This window comes from Pseudophryne corroboree, chromosome 4 (genome assembly GCF_028390025.1).
Source record: "Pseudophryne corroboree isolate aPseCor3 chromosome 4, aPseCor3.hap2, whole genome shotgun sequence".
Lineage (NCBI taxonomy): Eukaryota > Metazoa > Chordata > Amphibia > Anura > Myobatrachidae > Pseudophryne > Pseudophryne corroboree.
This window is the reverse complement of record NC_086447.1, coordinates 368,019,310-368,032,517: the sequence shown is the minus strand read 5'-3', so window position 1 is coordinate 368,032,517 and position 13,208 is coordinate 368,019,310. Positions and strand designations below refer to the sequence as shown.

Below are 13,208 nucleotides of genomic sequence, written 5' to 3'. Positions count from 1 at the left end.
GTATATGCTCTTAGTAAAAATCATATCTGGTAGATAGCTATAGAGAACCATTCATTGCTTACATTAATCAGGAAATGCACTCAGAAAAAGGGGGTATCCATGTTTAAGTGTATAGTAAAGCACACACATTCCTATAATTGGCACATATAAATTCTTAAAGAATTGAAATAAAGATGTTGGGCTTTTCCAAATGACATATCTTGCATTTTCTGCATATGAAGTTGGCCTCTCATCACATTCTATGACCTTTCTATAGTGACCTGCTGATGAGTGATCAGCTCTTTGGAATTAGTAGCCCTCTTATATTGATCACTAGGTGATTCATCGCGCCCTACAGGCGCTCTTCACACCGTCGTAAGGGGTTACGTCCCCTTAACCCTTGCACACCCTTGTGGCGTGCAATATTTGTATTATATGGAGTATTACCTCCAATCATCATTGTGTGAGTGGTTAAATGTTGCACGGACAAAGGGCGTGTGATAGTTAAGGGGTCGAAGCCCCTTGCTACGGCGTGAACAGCGCACACAGGGCCTGATGAATCACCTAGTAGGTGCTGTGGTTGGGGGAGTGGCGGGTACGGGGGAGACGCGGATGGGTCCGGGAGTGCTGCGGGTGGGGGGAGGGGCAGTTGCGGGGGTGCCGCGTGCGGGGGAGGGGCTGGTGCGGTGGTGCTGCGGGTGGGTGCCACAGCTGGGGGTCCAGAGCCACCGCGGGTGGGGGAGGAGCGGTTGCTGGGGTGCCGCGGGTGGGGGTGGGGCAGGTCTGGCAGGTGGGGGATCAGTAGCGGATCTTGCCACGGGCAAGCAGGACTTTGCCCGGGGCACCAAAATCCAGAGGGCGCCGGCGCACGGCGCACCATGGCAAGATCCGCTACTGCTGTGCCCCCGCTGCCCGCTGTGTCCCCCCGGCCCTGCTGGTCCTCCACTGTGAAGGGAACTAGACGCTAAGCATCTAGTTTCCCTTCGTTGAGAGGACCTTTGCTGTGCGGTGCGCGATGACGTCATCGCGCACCGCACAGCATTGTGGGACTGACACAGACGCTAGGGGTCATAATTGACCTCTAGTGTCTGTCTATGCCAGATCCGAGGAGAGGAGCGGCGCCGGCAGAGGTCTGCAGCGGTCGGGAGCAGGGATAGTAAGTAAAAAAATTTTTCTTTTTTTTTCTTTTACAGCGGCGCTACTCTACAGTACAGGGGGCATAACTGACCATGCCCCCTGTATGAAGCCACGGCCATATTTCCCGCCCGGGACGCCAAAAGGGCAAGAACTGGCCCTGGGGGGGAGGGTGCCAGGGTGCTGCGGGTGGGGAATGGGGTCCGGAGCAACCGCGGGTGCTGGAGGGGGGATGTGAGGGTGCCGCGGATGGGGCCTGGAGGTACTGCGAGTGGGGGAGGGCCGGGTAACGCTTCTCCTGCTTCTCCTCCTGGAAGCAGCAAAGCTGCTGTCCTCCCTTTGGCAGTGGCTCTCCCGGAGACTCGCACAGCAGCCAGTGAGTATTGTTAGCGCCGGTGTCTCAACGCAGGGAAGAAGATGCACTCAATAAACTACAGCTCCCAGCAGCCCTTAGTGCCGGAATACTCCTGCGCCAAGAGCTGCTGGGAGCTGCAGTTTATTTAGTGCGTCTACTTCCCTGTAATGCAGTGCGTTGGGACACCGGCGCTAACAATAGTGACTGGCTAGCAGAACTGACTGACTCGCTGAATCAATGTAAAAGGTGAGAGTGCTGTGCAGTGTCAGTGGCACTGCACACCCACTGCACTGCACAGCACTGTCACCTTTTACATTGATTCAGCGTCCAGACATTACCCTCCGCGATATCACCCACTCTATCCGTTACATTAGCCATCTCGGGGCTTCCAGGCCGGCAGCCCAGGTGCTGTGTTGCGGAGTCAGGGCCTCTGGGGATCTGGGCGCGGCTGTAGCGGGGAGGCACTTCTGTGACATCACGCGTAGAGGAGGCTCCGGGACTCAGAAAGTATGCGGTGCAGGGAGGGCTATGAAAGCCTTCCACTGCGCCACTTTCATACACATTTATGCCGGTGGCCGCAGCAGCTTTTGTTCCACCTGCGCCGCGGCTAGGGAGTTGGGATTGTTGATGCAGGAGGGGGCAGGCGGACTGGCAGCAGGACATAGGACGCTGCAGTAAAAGGATTTTTTCCCCCCTATCTACAACATAGAGACTTGCTGCTGATGCAGTGGCATATCCTCCAGCTGGACCTTTTTGGCAGGTACAGTACCTTTTTTTTATGGTCTGTACCGATTTATGGCTCGCCAAACTTCTATTGAAAGTATAGAAAAAGGGGCATGGCTACGTGTTTTACCCGTGGTCACGCCCCCTTTTCGAATTTGTACCGATTTTTATGTGTAAATTGTTGGAGGGTATGGTGCTGCAGATGCAGTGGGCCTATTTTGGGTTGTGGACCTGGAGCTGCAGCTCCATCAGCCCCATTGTTAATCCTGCTCTGGGAACACACAGCAGCCAAAGGACAGAGCCTCCCAATGGATGTAACCTGTGTGGGAGGGCGTTTCTCACCCAATCAGCTGTGGACTGGGTGTGATAGACCTGCTGCTAACCCAATGAGAGCTCCTAGCTACACCCAGCGTTATACACACAGGCAAATAGTCACAGATCTGGGGTATTACCGGTATATAGGAGATCATTTCAAGTAGTAAAAGTGTCCTCCTAGACTGTAACTCCAACAGTAAGGTACCTCTTGTTACTCACATCACCTCGGCCACGGTAAGAGACTGGCATGATAAATCCTAGGATGGAAAGCTGATCCAGACTGTCCTCCAGCACTGTGCACACCCTCAGGACATCCATCATTGAAAATGACTCCATCTTCTGGTTCTCTAAGGGGCCAGCCGTAACCTTTATCCTCCTGAATAAGAGGATGCTGTCAATACACAGTGTTCTGTAAGTACATGTGTTTTGTATACCATCTATATGAATTAACTATATATTTATATGTTTTATTGAACAAAATACCTAGAGGGTCTAGCAAAAATATGGCAGTTATGTGGCGATCACAGACCACTACATCACTGCCAGTGGGCAAGATGGGGAGGTGGAAAGGGGATGTGAACTTGTCAGCAAAAGCCCATCTGGCTGCGATTTCACCCCATGCAATTGTGCCAGCTAAGTGGTAAATCGGGCCCTGGGTAAGATTCCAACCAGTGTCCTATATGTGTGGGGTTTGTATGTACTCCCCGTGTTTGAGTGTATTTCATCCAGGACCTACTGGTAAGTGAAATGGCTTCGAACAAAAAAAATAAGATTTTACTCACCGGTAAATCTATTTCTCGTAGTCCGTAGTGGATGCTGGGGACTCCGTAAGGACCATGGGGATTAGCGGCTCCGCAGGAGACTGGGCACAACTAAAGAAAGCTTTAGGACTACCTGGTGTGCACTGGCTCCTCCCACTAAGACCCTCCTCCAGACCTCAGTCAGGATACTGTGCCCGGAAGAGCTGACACAATAAGGAAGGATTTTGAATCCCGGGTAAGACTCATACCAGCCACACCAATCACACCGTATAACTCGTGATACTATACCCAGTTAACAGTATGATAACAACTGAGCCTCTCAACAGACGGCTCAACAATAACCCTTTAGTTAGGCAATAACTATATACAAGTATTGCAGACAATCCGCACTTGGGATGGGCGCCCAGCATCCACTACGGACTACGAGAAATAGATTTACCGGTGAGTAAAATCTTATTTTCTCTAACGTCCTAAGTGGATGCTGGGGACTCCGTAAGGACCATGGGGATTATACCAAAGCTCCCAAACGGGCGGGAGAGTGCGGATGACTCTGCAGCACCGAATGAGAGAACTCAAGGTCCTCCTCAGCCAGGGTATCAAATTTGTAGAATTTTGCAAACGTGTTTGCCCCTGACCAAGTTGCAGCTCGGCAAAGTTGTAAAGCCGAGACCCCTCGGGCAGCCGCCCAAGATGAGCCCACTTTTCTCGTGGAATGGGCTTTCACAGATTTAGGGTGCGGCATTCCAGCCGCAGAATGTGCAAGTTGAATCGTGCTACAGATCCAGCGAGCAATAGTCTGCTTAGAAGCAGGAGCACCCAGCTTGTTGGGTGCATACAGGATAAATAGCGAGTCAGTTTTCCTGACTCCAGCCGTCCTGGAACATATACTTTTCAGGGCCCTGACTACGTCCAGAAAACTTGGAATCCTCCAAGTCCCAAGTAGCCGCAGGCACCACAATAGGTTGGTTCACATGAAAAACTGATACCACCTTAGGAAGGAATTGGGAACGAGTCCTCAATTCCGCCTTATCCATATAAAATACAGATAAGGGCATTTGCATGACAAAGCTGCCAATTCTGATACACGCCTGGCCGACGCCACGGCCCACAGCATGACCACTTTCCACGTGAGGTATTGTAGCTCCACGGATTTAAGTGGCTCAACTCAATGCGACTTCAGGAAATCCAACACTACGTTGAGATCCCACGGTGCCACCGGAGGCACAAACGGGGGTTGACTATGCAGCACTCCCTTAACAAAAGTCTGAACTTCAGGCAGTGAAGCCAGTTCTATTTTGGAAGAAAATCGATAGAGCCGAAATCTGGACCTTAATGGAACCCAATTTTAGGCCCATAGTCACCTCTGACTTGTAGGAAGTGCAGAAAGCGACCTAGCTGAAATTCCTCCTTTGGGGCCTTACTGGCCTCACAGCACGCAACATATTTCCGCCATATGCGGTGATAATGGTTTGCGTTCACTTCTTTCCTAGCTTTAAATAGCGTAGGGATAACTTCCTCTGGAATGCCCTTTTCCTTCAGGATCCGGCGTTCAACCGCCATGCCGTCAAACGCAGCCGCGGTACGTCTTGGAACAGACAGGCCCCCTGCTGCAGCAGGTCCTGTCTGAGCGGCAGAGGCCATGGGTCCTCTGAGATCATTTCTTGGAGTTCTGGGTACCAAGCTCTTCTTGGCCACCCGGAACAATGAGTATAGTTCTTACTCCTCTCCTTCTTATTATTCTCATTACCCTGGGTATGAGAGGCAGAGAAGGGAACACATACACCGACTGGTACACCCACGGTGTTACCAGAGCGTCCACAGCTATCGCCTGAGGGTCCCTTGACCTGGCGCAATATCTTTGTAGCTTTTTGTTGAGGCGGGACGCCATCCTGTCCACCTGTGGCCTTTCCCCACGGTGTACAATCATTTGGAAGACTTCTGGATGAAGTCCCCACTCTCTTGGGTGGAGGTCGTGTCTGCTGAGAAAATCTGCTTCTCAGTTGTCCACTCCGGGAATGAACACTGCTGACAGTGCTAACACATGATTTTCCGCTTCTGCCATCGCCATCCTGCTTCTTGTGCCGCCCTGTCGGTTTACATGAGCGACTGCCGTGATGTTGTCTGACTGGATCAGCACCGGCCGGTGTTGAAGCAGGGGTCTAGCCTGACTTAGGGCATTGTAAATGGCCCATAGTTCCAGAACATTTATGTGTAGGGAAGTCTCCTGACTTCTCCATAGGCCTTGGAAGTTTCTTCCCTGTGTGACTGCCCCCCAGCCTTGAAGGCTGGCATCCGTGGTCACCAGGACCCAGTCCTGTATGCCGAATCTGCGGCCCCCTAGAAGATGAGCACTCTGCAGTCACCACCACAGCGACACCCTGGCCCTTGGAGACAGGGTTATCCGCCGATGCATCTGAGAATGCGACCCGGACCACTTGTCCAACAGATCCCACTGGAAGATCCTTGCATGGGACTTGGCGAATGGAAATTCTTCGTAAGAAGCTACCATCTTTCCCAAGGCTCGCGTGCATAGATGCACCGATACCTGTATTTGTATTAGGAGGTCTCCGTCTAGAGACGCCAACTCCTTGGACTTCTCCTCCGGGAGAAACCCTTTTTTACCTGTTCTGTGTCCAGAACCATACCCAGGAACAGTAGACGCGTCGTAGGAACCAGCTGTGACTTTGGAATATTCAGAATCCAGCCGTGCTGTTGTAGCACTTCCCGAGATAGTGCTACTCCGATGAACAACTGCTCCCTGGACCTCGCCTTTATAAGGAGATCGTCCAAGTACGGGATAAGTATGTTAGGCGCCGGGGTCCGCTCGTCGGTGCGGCCCGGCGCCTAGCAACCAGGGACGCCGTGCGCGTACAGCCGCCGGCTCCCTGGCAACGCTAGACGCCGGGCGCACGGAGCCGCTCTGACCCTAGCAACGGGGACGCCACGTTCGGGCCGCGTTCCCCGTTGCTGGGTCTGTTCTAATTATTTTATGGTGTGCTGGCCGTGCAGCTTGCAAGCTGCACGGCATTCATTGTGATTACCCAGTCTGGCTCCTGATTGGGGAGCTCTCTGTTATAAGCACCCTTTGGACTTCCCACAGACGCCGGTGATAGCTTCCTGTTTGCCTGTGTCAGTTGCAGAGAGTTCCAGTCTTGCTCAATCCGGTTGTTCCTGTCCTCAGTGGTCCTGTACTCGGAAAGTTGTCATCATTCCTGGAGTCTGACCGAGCACCTTTAACATCCTGTGGTGTTCGTGAGTCGCGGCGCAGCCGTGTGTTGCGGCTTGTCCGCTTACTGTTTATTATTTAGTATATTTGTGTTCTGGAGCTTTTGCGGAGGATTCCGCTCCCACAGATCCACTCTGGTATCCAGCGGTGCTGGATAGGAGTAACGGATCGGTGGATCCTTGGTTGTCCTTTTCCCTGGCGGCTAGTCCGCACATACCTTTGGTTTAAATTAGTTAGCTTGTAACCCCTGGCCTGGTTGCTTAGTCAGAGGGCCCCTTGTTATCACCCTGTCTCGGATTTCCCTTTGTCTCCCATTAAGACCTGAGGGGGCATCGGGGTTGGGCAGACATAATCCGCCCTTCGAACGCGGCTGCCATGGGCTCAAGCAACCATAGTCTCGCAGGGGATTTCTGATAACACGGGCGAGACAACGGAGTTAGGGCGCCAGGGGTTACTAGGCTCTCCTGCTCCCACTACCAGCAGATCTTCCCTGTACTCAGACCTCTGCCATAAGATCTCCTCTGGTCTGGAGTTCGGGAATCATAACATTATCACCGGCCAGACAAAAAAAAAAAAAAATTAAAAGGAGTTAATTTTTTTTCACTTATTCAGTTGGGAGATTTTGTCGGCCTCATGAATCCCACCGGTGTTGGGCCAAATCCTGGCCAACTTCTAGTTAGTCAGATTCAAGAACTTACTCAGATGGTTCAGGATCTGTCCCTCCGGGTGAGGTCACAGGAAGATCTGTTACGGACTTCCCCGAGGGTCATCCCTGAACCAAAAATGCATCTGCCTGACCGTTTTTCTGGGGATAGAAAACAGTTTTTTAATTTTAAAGAGTCTTGTAAACTTTATTTTCGTTTAAGACCAGTCTCCTCAGGTACGGAGGCTCAGCGGGTTGGAATTATTATTTCTCTGCTTCAGGGGGATCCTCAGACCTGGGCTTTTGGTTTAAAGACAGACGATCCGGCCTTATTGTCTGTAGACGCCTTTTTAAAATCTTTAGGGCTATTGTATGACGACCCTGATAGAGAGGCGTCCGCTGAGAGTCAGTTGCGTGCTCTCAGACAGGGTAGGAATCCCGCAGAGATTTATTGTACGGAGTTTCGCCGTTGGTCGAACGACTGTGGATGGAATGACCCAGCCTTACGCAGTCAGTTTCGCCTCGGCTTATCTGAATCTATAAAAGACAGTCTCCTTCAGTATCCCGCTCCTGAGACTCTCGATAAACTCATGGAGCTCTCTATTAAGATAGATCGTCGGCTCAGAGAGCGGAGGGCTGAAAAAGGAGCATCTGTCGGATCTACTCCTTGTGTTTTTTCCATTCCTGTGGACATGGAGGAGCCTATGCAGATAGGTCTCTCCAAATTGTCTCCTGAAGAAAGAACCAGGAGGCAAAATTCTGGTCTTTGTTTATACTGTGGAGGTAAGGGACATTTTGCCCGTAGTTGTCCGAACAAGTCGGGAAACTTCCCGACCAAGTGAGTTGTGAGGGGGTTCACTTTGGTCTGCAGCTTATCTCCTCAAATAATTCACTGTTAGTTCCTGCTAAAGTTTCCTTTGGCAGCCTCTGTTCCTCGGTCTCTGCTTTTGTGGACAGTGGAGCTGCAGGGAACTTTATGGATTTAACATGGGCCAAGGCCTTAGGTATTCCTCCGTTAACCTTGGGTAGGTGTGTCACCATGCATGGTTTAGATGGGAGTCCCTTGTCCAATGGGGTTATTTCTCTCTGTACACCTCCTGTTTTACTTTCGGTAGGAGCTCTGCATTCTGAAAAGATTGAGTTTTTCCTTACCCATTGTCCAGCAGTTCCTGTGGTTCTGGGTCACCCTTGGCTGGCCTTTCATAATCCCATCATTGATTGGCAGTCGGGGGAGATCTTACAATGGGGTACCATCTGTAATAAAGAATGTATTACGCTTCCTATCCGAGTAGCTGCCGCCGTTCCTGCACCCATTCCTGTGGAATACCAGGATTTTGTTGATGTATTTTCCAAGGGCAATGCGGATATTCTGCCTCCCCATAGGCCTTATGATTGTGCCATTGAGCTAATTCCTGGTGCCACGTTGCCTAAAGGAAGGTTATATGCATTGTCTGGTCCTGAAACTGTGGCCATGAATGAGTATGTGAAAGAAAGCCTTGGGAAAGGATTTATCAGGCCATCTAAATCCCCTTTAAGTGCAGGTTTCTTCTTCGTAGAGAAGAAGGATGGTTCACTTAGACCCTGCATTGACTTTAGAGCTTTGAATAAAATCTCAGTAAAGAATACTTACCCTCTGCCGCTGATCTCTGTCCTCTTTGATCAGCTACGTTCGGCTGTGATTTTTTCTAAGATTGACCTGAGAGGAGCATATAACCTCATCAGAATCAAGTCAGGGGATGAGTGGAAAACGGCATTCAGTACTCAGTCAGGCCACTATGAGTATCTGGTTATGCCATTTGGCCTGTCTAACGCTCCGGCAGTTTTCCAGGATCTCATTAACGATGTGCTCCGTGAGTTTCTTGGAAGGTTCGTTGTAGTCGACTTAGACGATATTTTGATTTATTCTGACTCTGTAGAACAACATGTCACCCAGGTGCGTCAGGTTCTAAAAAAATTACGTGAAAATCACCTATATGCCAAGCTTGAGAAGTGTGAATTTCATGTCACGGAGGTATCCTTTTTAGGGTACATTATTTCCCCTCGGGGATTCTGTATGGAACCAAAGAAGCTCCAAGCCATCCTTAGTTGGGCGCAACCCACCAACTTAAAAGCAATTCAGCGCTTTTTAGGGTTTGCGAACTACTATAGAAGATTTATTCACTCCTTCTCTGACCTAGTTGCTCCCATTGTGGCACTGACTAAGAAGGGAGCAGATCCTACCAATTGGTCACGATAAGCTGAGTTATCTTTTCAGGCCTTGAAACAAGCCTTTGTCTCAGCCCCTGTCCTCAGACATCCCAACCCAGAATTGCCTTTCATTGTTGAGGTTGATGCCTCGGAGGTTGGAGTAGGGGCTATCCTATCTCAGAAGGATCCGGATTCCCTCGAATTACATCCTTGTGCCTTTATGTCCAGGAAATTCTCATCTGCAGAATCCAACTACGATGTTGGTAACCGGGAATTGCTGGCTATTAAATGGGCTTTCGAGGAGTGGAGGCATTGGCTTGAAGGAGCGACTCATACCATTTCAGTTTTGACTGATCACAAAAATCTTCAATACATTGAATCAGCTAAACGACTGAATGCCCGGCAGGCTCGTTGGGCTTTATTTTTTACTCGTTTCAAATTTATTATCACCTTCAGGCCAGGTTCCAAGAATACTAAGGCAGATGCCCTGTCACGCAGTTTTCTTCCAGTTCAAGACAACAGTCCTGTTACTCCCATACTTCCGTCTTCAGTCATTCGGGCAGGCCTCACACAGGATGTATTTACCCAGTTAGAGCTGCTTCAACATCAAGCTCCTGGAAATACTCCTGCTGGTCGTCTTTTTGTCCCTGAGTTTTTGAGAGCAACTGTTTTGACGGAGTTTCATGATAGCAAAGTTGCCGGGCATCCGGGAATCGCTAAGACTTTGGAATTAGTCTCCCGCTCTGTATGGTGGCCTGGTCTTTCCAAAGACATTAAAGAGTTTGTTTTTTCGTGTCAGGTCTGTGCACAGCATAAAGTTCCTCGTTCTTTGCCTATCGGTCAACTTATGCCCTTGAATGTTCCTCTTAGGCCATGGTCGCATATCTCCATGGATTTTGTGGTGGACCTCCCTCTGTCAGCCGGATGCCGAGTCATATGGGTGGTAGTGGACCGTTTTAGCAAAATGGCCCATTTCATTGCTCTTCCCCGATTGCCATCTGCCCAGGGATTGGCAGTCTTGTTCCTCCGCCATGTTTTCAGACTCCATGGCTTACCCACTGATATTGTTTCTGATCGGGGTCCACAATTCATTGCACAATTTTGGAAGTCTTTTTGTGCTTCATTAAAGATGAAATTATCTTTAACGTCTGGCTATCATCCCCAATCCAATGGGCAGACTGAGCGAGTTAATCAATCTCTAAAACAATATTTGCGTTTGTACTCGGCCAAACTCCAAAATGACTGGTCTGAGTTTCTTCCATTGGCGGAGTTTGCTTATAATAATGCCTGTCATTCTTCCACCAATGTGTCTCCATTTTTTGCAGTTTTTGGTTTTCACCCAAGGGCTAATTCATTTTTTCAACATTCCTCTGTCTCCTCACTGGCCCTGACCTCTCATCTTAGACTCATTTGGAGAAAAGTACACCTGGCTCTCAGAAAAGCGGCATTCCGGGAAAAAAGATTTTCTGACAGGCTCCGGCGGCCGTGCACTTTTAAAGTAGGAGATAGGGTGTGGTTGTCGACTCGCAACATTAAACTTCGACAAACCTCAGCCAGATTGGGTCCTAAATTTATTGGACCATTTCACATTATCAAAAAAGTCAATCCAGTTGCTTTCCGGTTACGTTTACCAAAAACTTTACGGATCGGAAATACCTTCCATTGCTCATTGCTGAAACCATATGTTTCGTCCAGTAGATTTCCTCGTAAAATATCTCAGGGGAGATCACCAATAAATGTACAGGGTCAGCAGGAGTTCCTGGTTGAGAAGGTTCTCGATTCCAAGTTTTCCCGGGGTCGGCTTTATTTTTTGGTACATTGGAGAGGTTATGGGCCAGAGGAAAGGTCTTGGGTCCTGGATGAGGATCTTCATGCCCCGAGGCTCAAAAGGGCATTTTTTCGAGAATTTCCTCAGAAACCTGGCCTTAGGGGTTCCTTGACCCCTCCTCAAGGGGGGGGTACTGTTAGGCGCCGGGGTCCGCTCGTCGGTGCGGCCCGGCGCCTAGCAACCAGGGACGCCGTGCGCGTACAGCCGCCGGCTCCCTGGCAACGCTAGACGCCGGGCGCACGGAGCCGCTCTGACCCTAGCAACGGGGACGCCACGTTCGGGCCGCGTTCCCCGTTGCTGGGTCTGTTCTAATTATTTTATGGTGTGCTGGCCGTGCAGCTTGCAAGCTGCACGGCATTCATTGTGATTACCCAGTCTGGCTCCTGATTGGGGAGCTCTCTGTTATAAGCACCCTTTGGACTTCCCACAGACGCCGGTGATAGCTTCCTGTTTGCCTGTGTCAGTTGCAGAGAGTTCCAGTCTTGCTCAATCCGGTTGTTCCTGTCCTCAGTGGTCCTGTACTCGGAAAGTTGTCATCATTCCTGGAGTCTGACCGAGCACCTTTAACATCCTGTGGTGTTCGTGAGTCGCGGCGCAGCCGTGTGTTGCGGTTAGTCCGCTTACTGTTTATTATTTAGTATATTTGTGTTCTGGAGCTTTTGCGGAGGATTCCGCTCCCACAGATCCACTCTGGTATCCAGCGGTGCTGGATAGGAGTAACGGATCGGTGGATCCTTGGTTGTCCTTTTCCCTGGCGGCTAGTCCGCACATACCTTTGGTTTAAATTAGTTAGCTTGTAACCCCTGGCCTGGTTGCTTAGTCAGAGGGCCCCTTGTTATCACCCTGTCTCGGATTTCCCTTTGTCTCCCATTAAGACCTGAGGGGGCATCGGGGTTGGGCAGACATAATCCGCCCTTCGAACGCGGCTGCCATGGGCTCAAGCAACCATAGTCTCGCAGGGGATTTCTGATAACACGGGCGAGACAACGGAGTTAGGGCGCCAGGGGTTACTAGGCTCTCCTGCTCCCACTACCAGCAGATCTTCCCTGTACTCAGACCTCTGCCATAAGATCTCCTCTGGTCTGGAGTTCGGGAATCATAACAAAGTACTTCGGCCATTACCTTGGTAAATATCCTCGGTGCCGGGGACAGACCAACGGCAACGTCTGGAATTGGTAATGACAATCCTGTACCACAATTTTGAGGTACACTTGGTGACGAGGGTAAATAGGGACATGCAGGTAAAGTATCCTTGATGTCCAGTGATACCCTGAAATTTTCCAGGCTTGCAATAATCGCCCTGAGCGATTCCATTTTGAACTTGAACCTTCGTATATAAGTGTTCAAGGATTACAATTTTAGAATGGGTCTCACCGAACCGTCTGGTTTCGGTACCACAACATTTTGGAATAGTAACCCCGGCCTTGTTGAAGGAGGGGTACCTTTATTTCACCTGCTGGAAGTACAGCTTGTGAATTGCCGCCAGTACTACCTTTCTCCGAGGGCAGCAGGCAAGGCTGATGTGAGGCAACGGCGAGGGGGAGTCGTCTCAAACTCCAGCCTGTATCCCTGTGATACTACTTGCAGAACCTAGGGATCCACCTGTGGGCAAGCCCACTGATCCCTGCAGTTCCCGAGACGCGCCCCCACCGCACCTGTCTCCCCCTGTGGAGCCCCAGCGTCATGCGGTGGACTCAGAGGAAGCGAGGGAAGATATTTGATCCTGGAACTGGCTGACTGGTGCAGCTTTTTCCTTCTTCCCTTGTCTCTGTGCAGAAAGGAAGCGCCTTTGACCCGCTTGCTTTTCTGAAGCCGAAAGGACTGTACCTGAAAATACGGTGCTTTCTTTAGGCTTTTGTGAGGAAACCTGAGGTAAAAAATTTTCTTCCCAGCTGTTGCTGTGGATACGAGGTCCCAGAGACCATCCCCAAACAATTCCTCACCCTTATAAGGCAGAATCTCCATGTGCCTTTTAAATGCAGCATCACCTGTCCACTGCCGGGTTTCTACTACCCTCCTGGCAGAATGGACATTGCATTAATTCTGGATGCCAGCCG

The 13,208-nt window shown here is 50.4% G+C and overlaps 1 protein-coding gene across 6 annotated transcripts in view; it reads right to left on the bottom strand.

Annotated features, from left to right (window-relative positions):
- The window catches only part of IQCG (IQ motif containing G), a 108,538-nt gene that overhangs the window by 77,419 nt on the left and 17,911 nt on the right, over window positions 1-13,208 (bottom strand). For 5 of the 6 annotated variants that reach the window (XM_063916563.1, XM_063916568.1, XM_063916569.1 and 2 more), the window contains exon 2: window positions 2,726-2,882. In XM_063916563.1, coding sequence (XP_063772633.1) covers window positions 2,726-2,882 — 157 coding nt within the window. Of the gene's footprint in view, window positions 1-2,725; window positions 2,898-13,208 lie in introns of all 6 variants that reach the window. The other variant, XM_063916566.1, reaches the window with a different exon arrangement.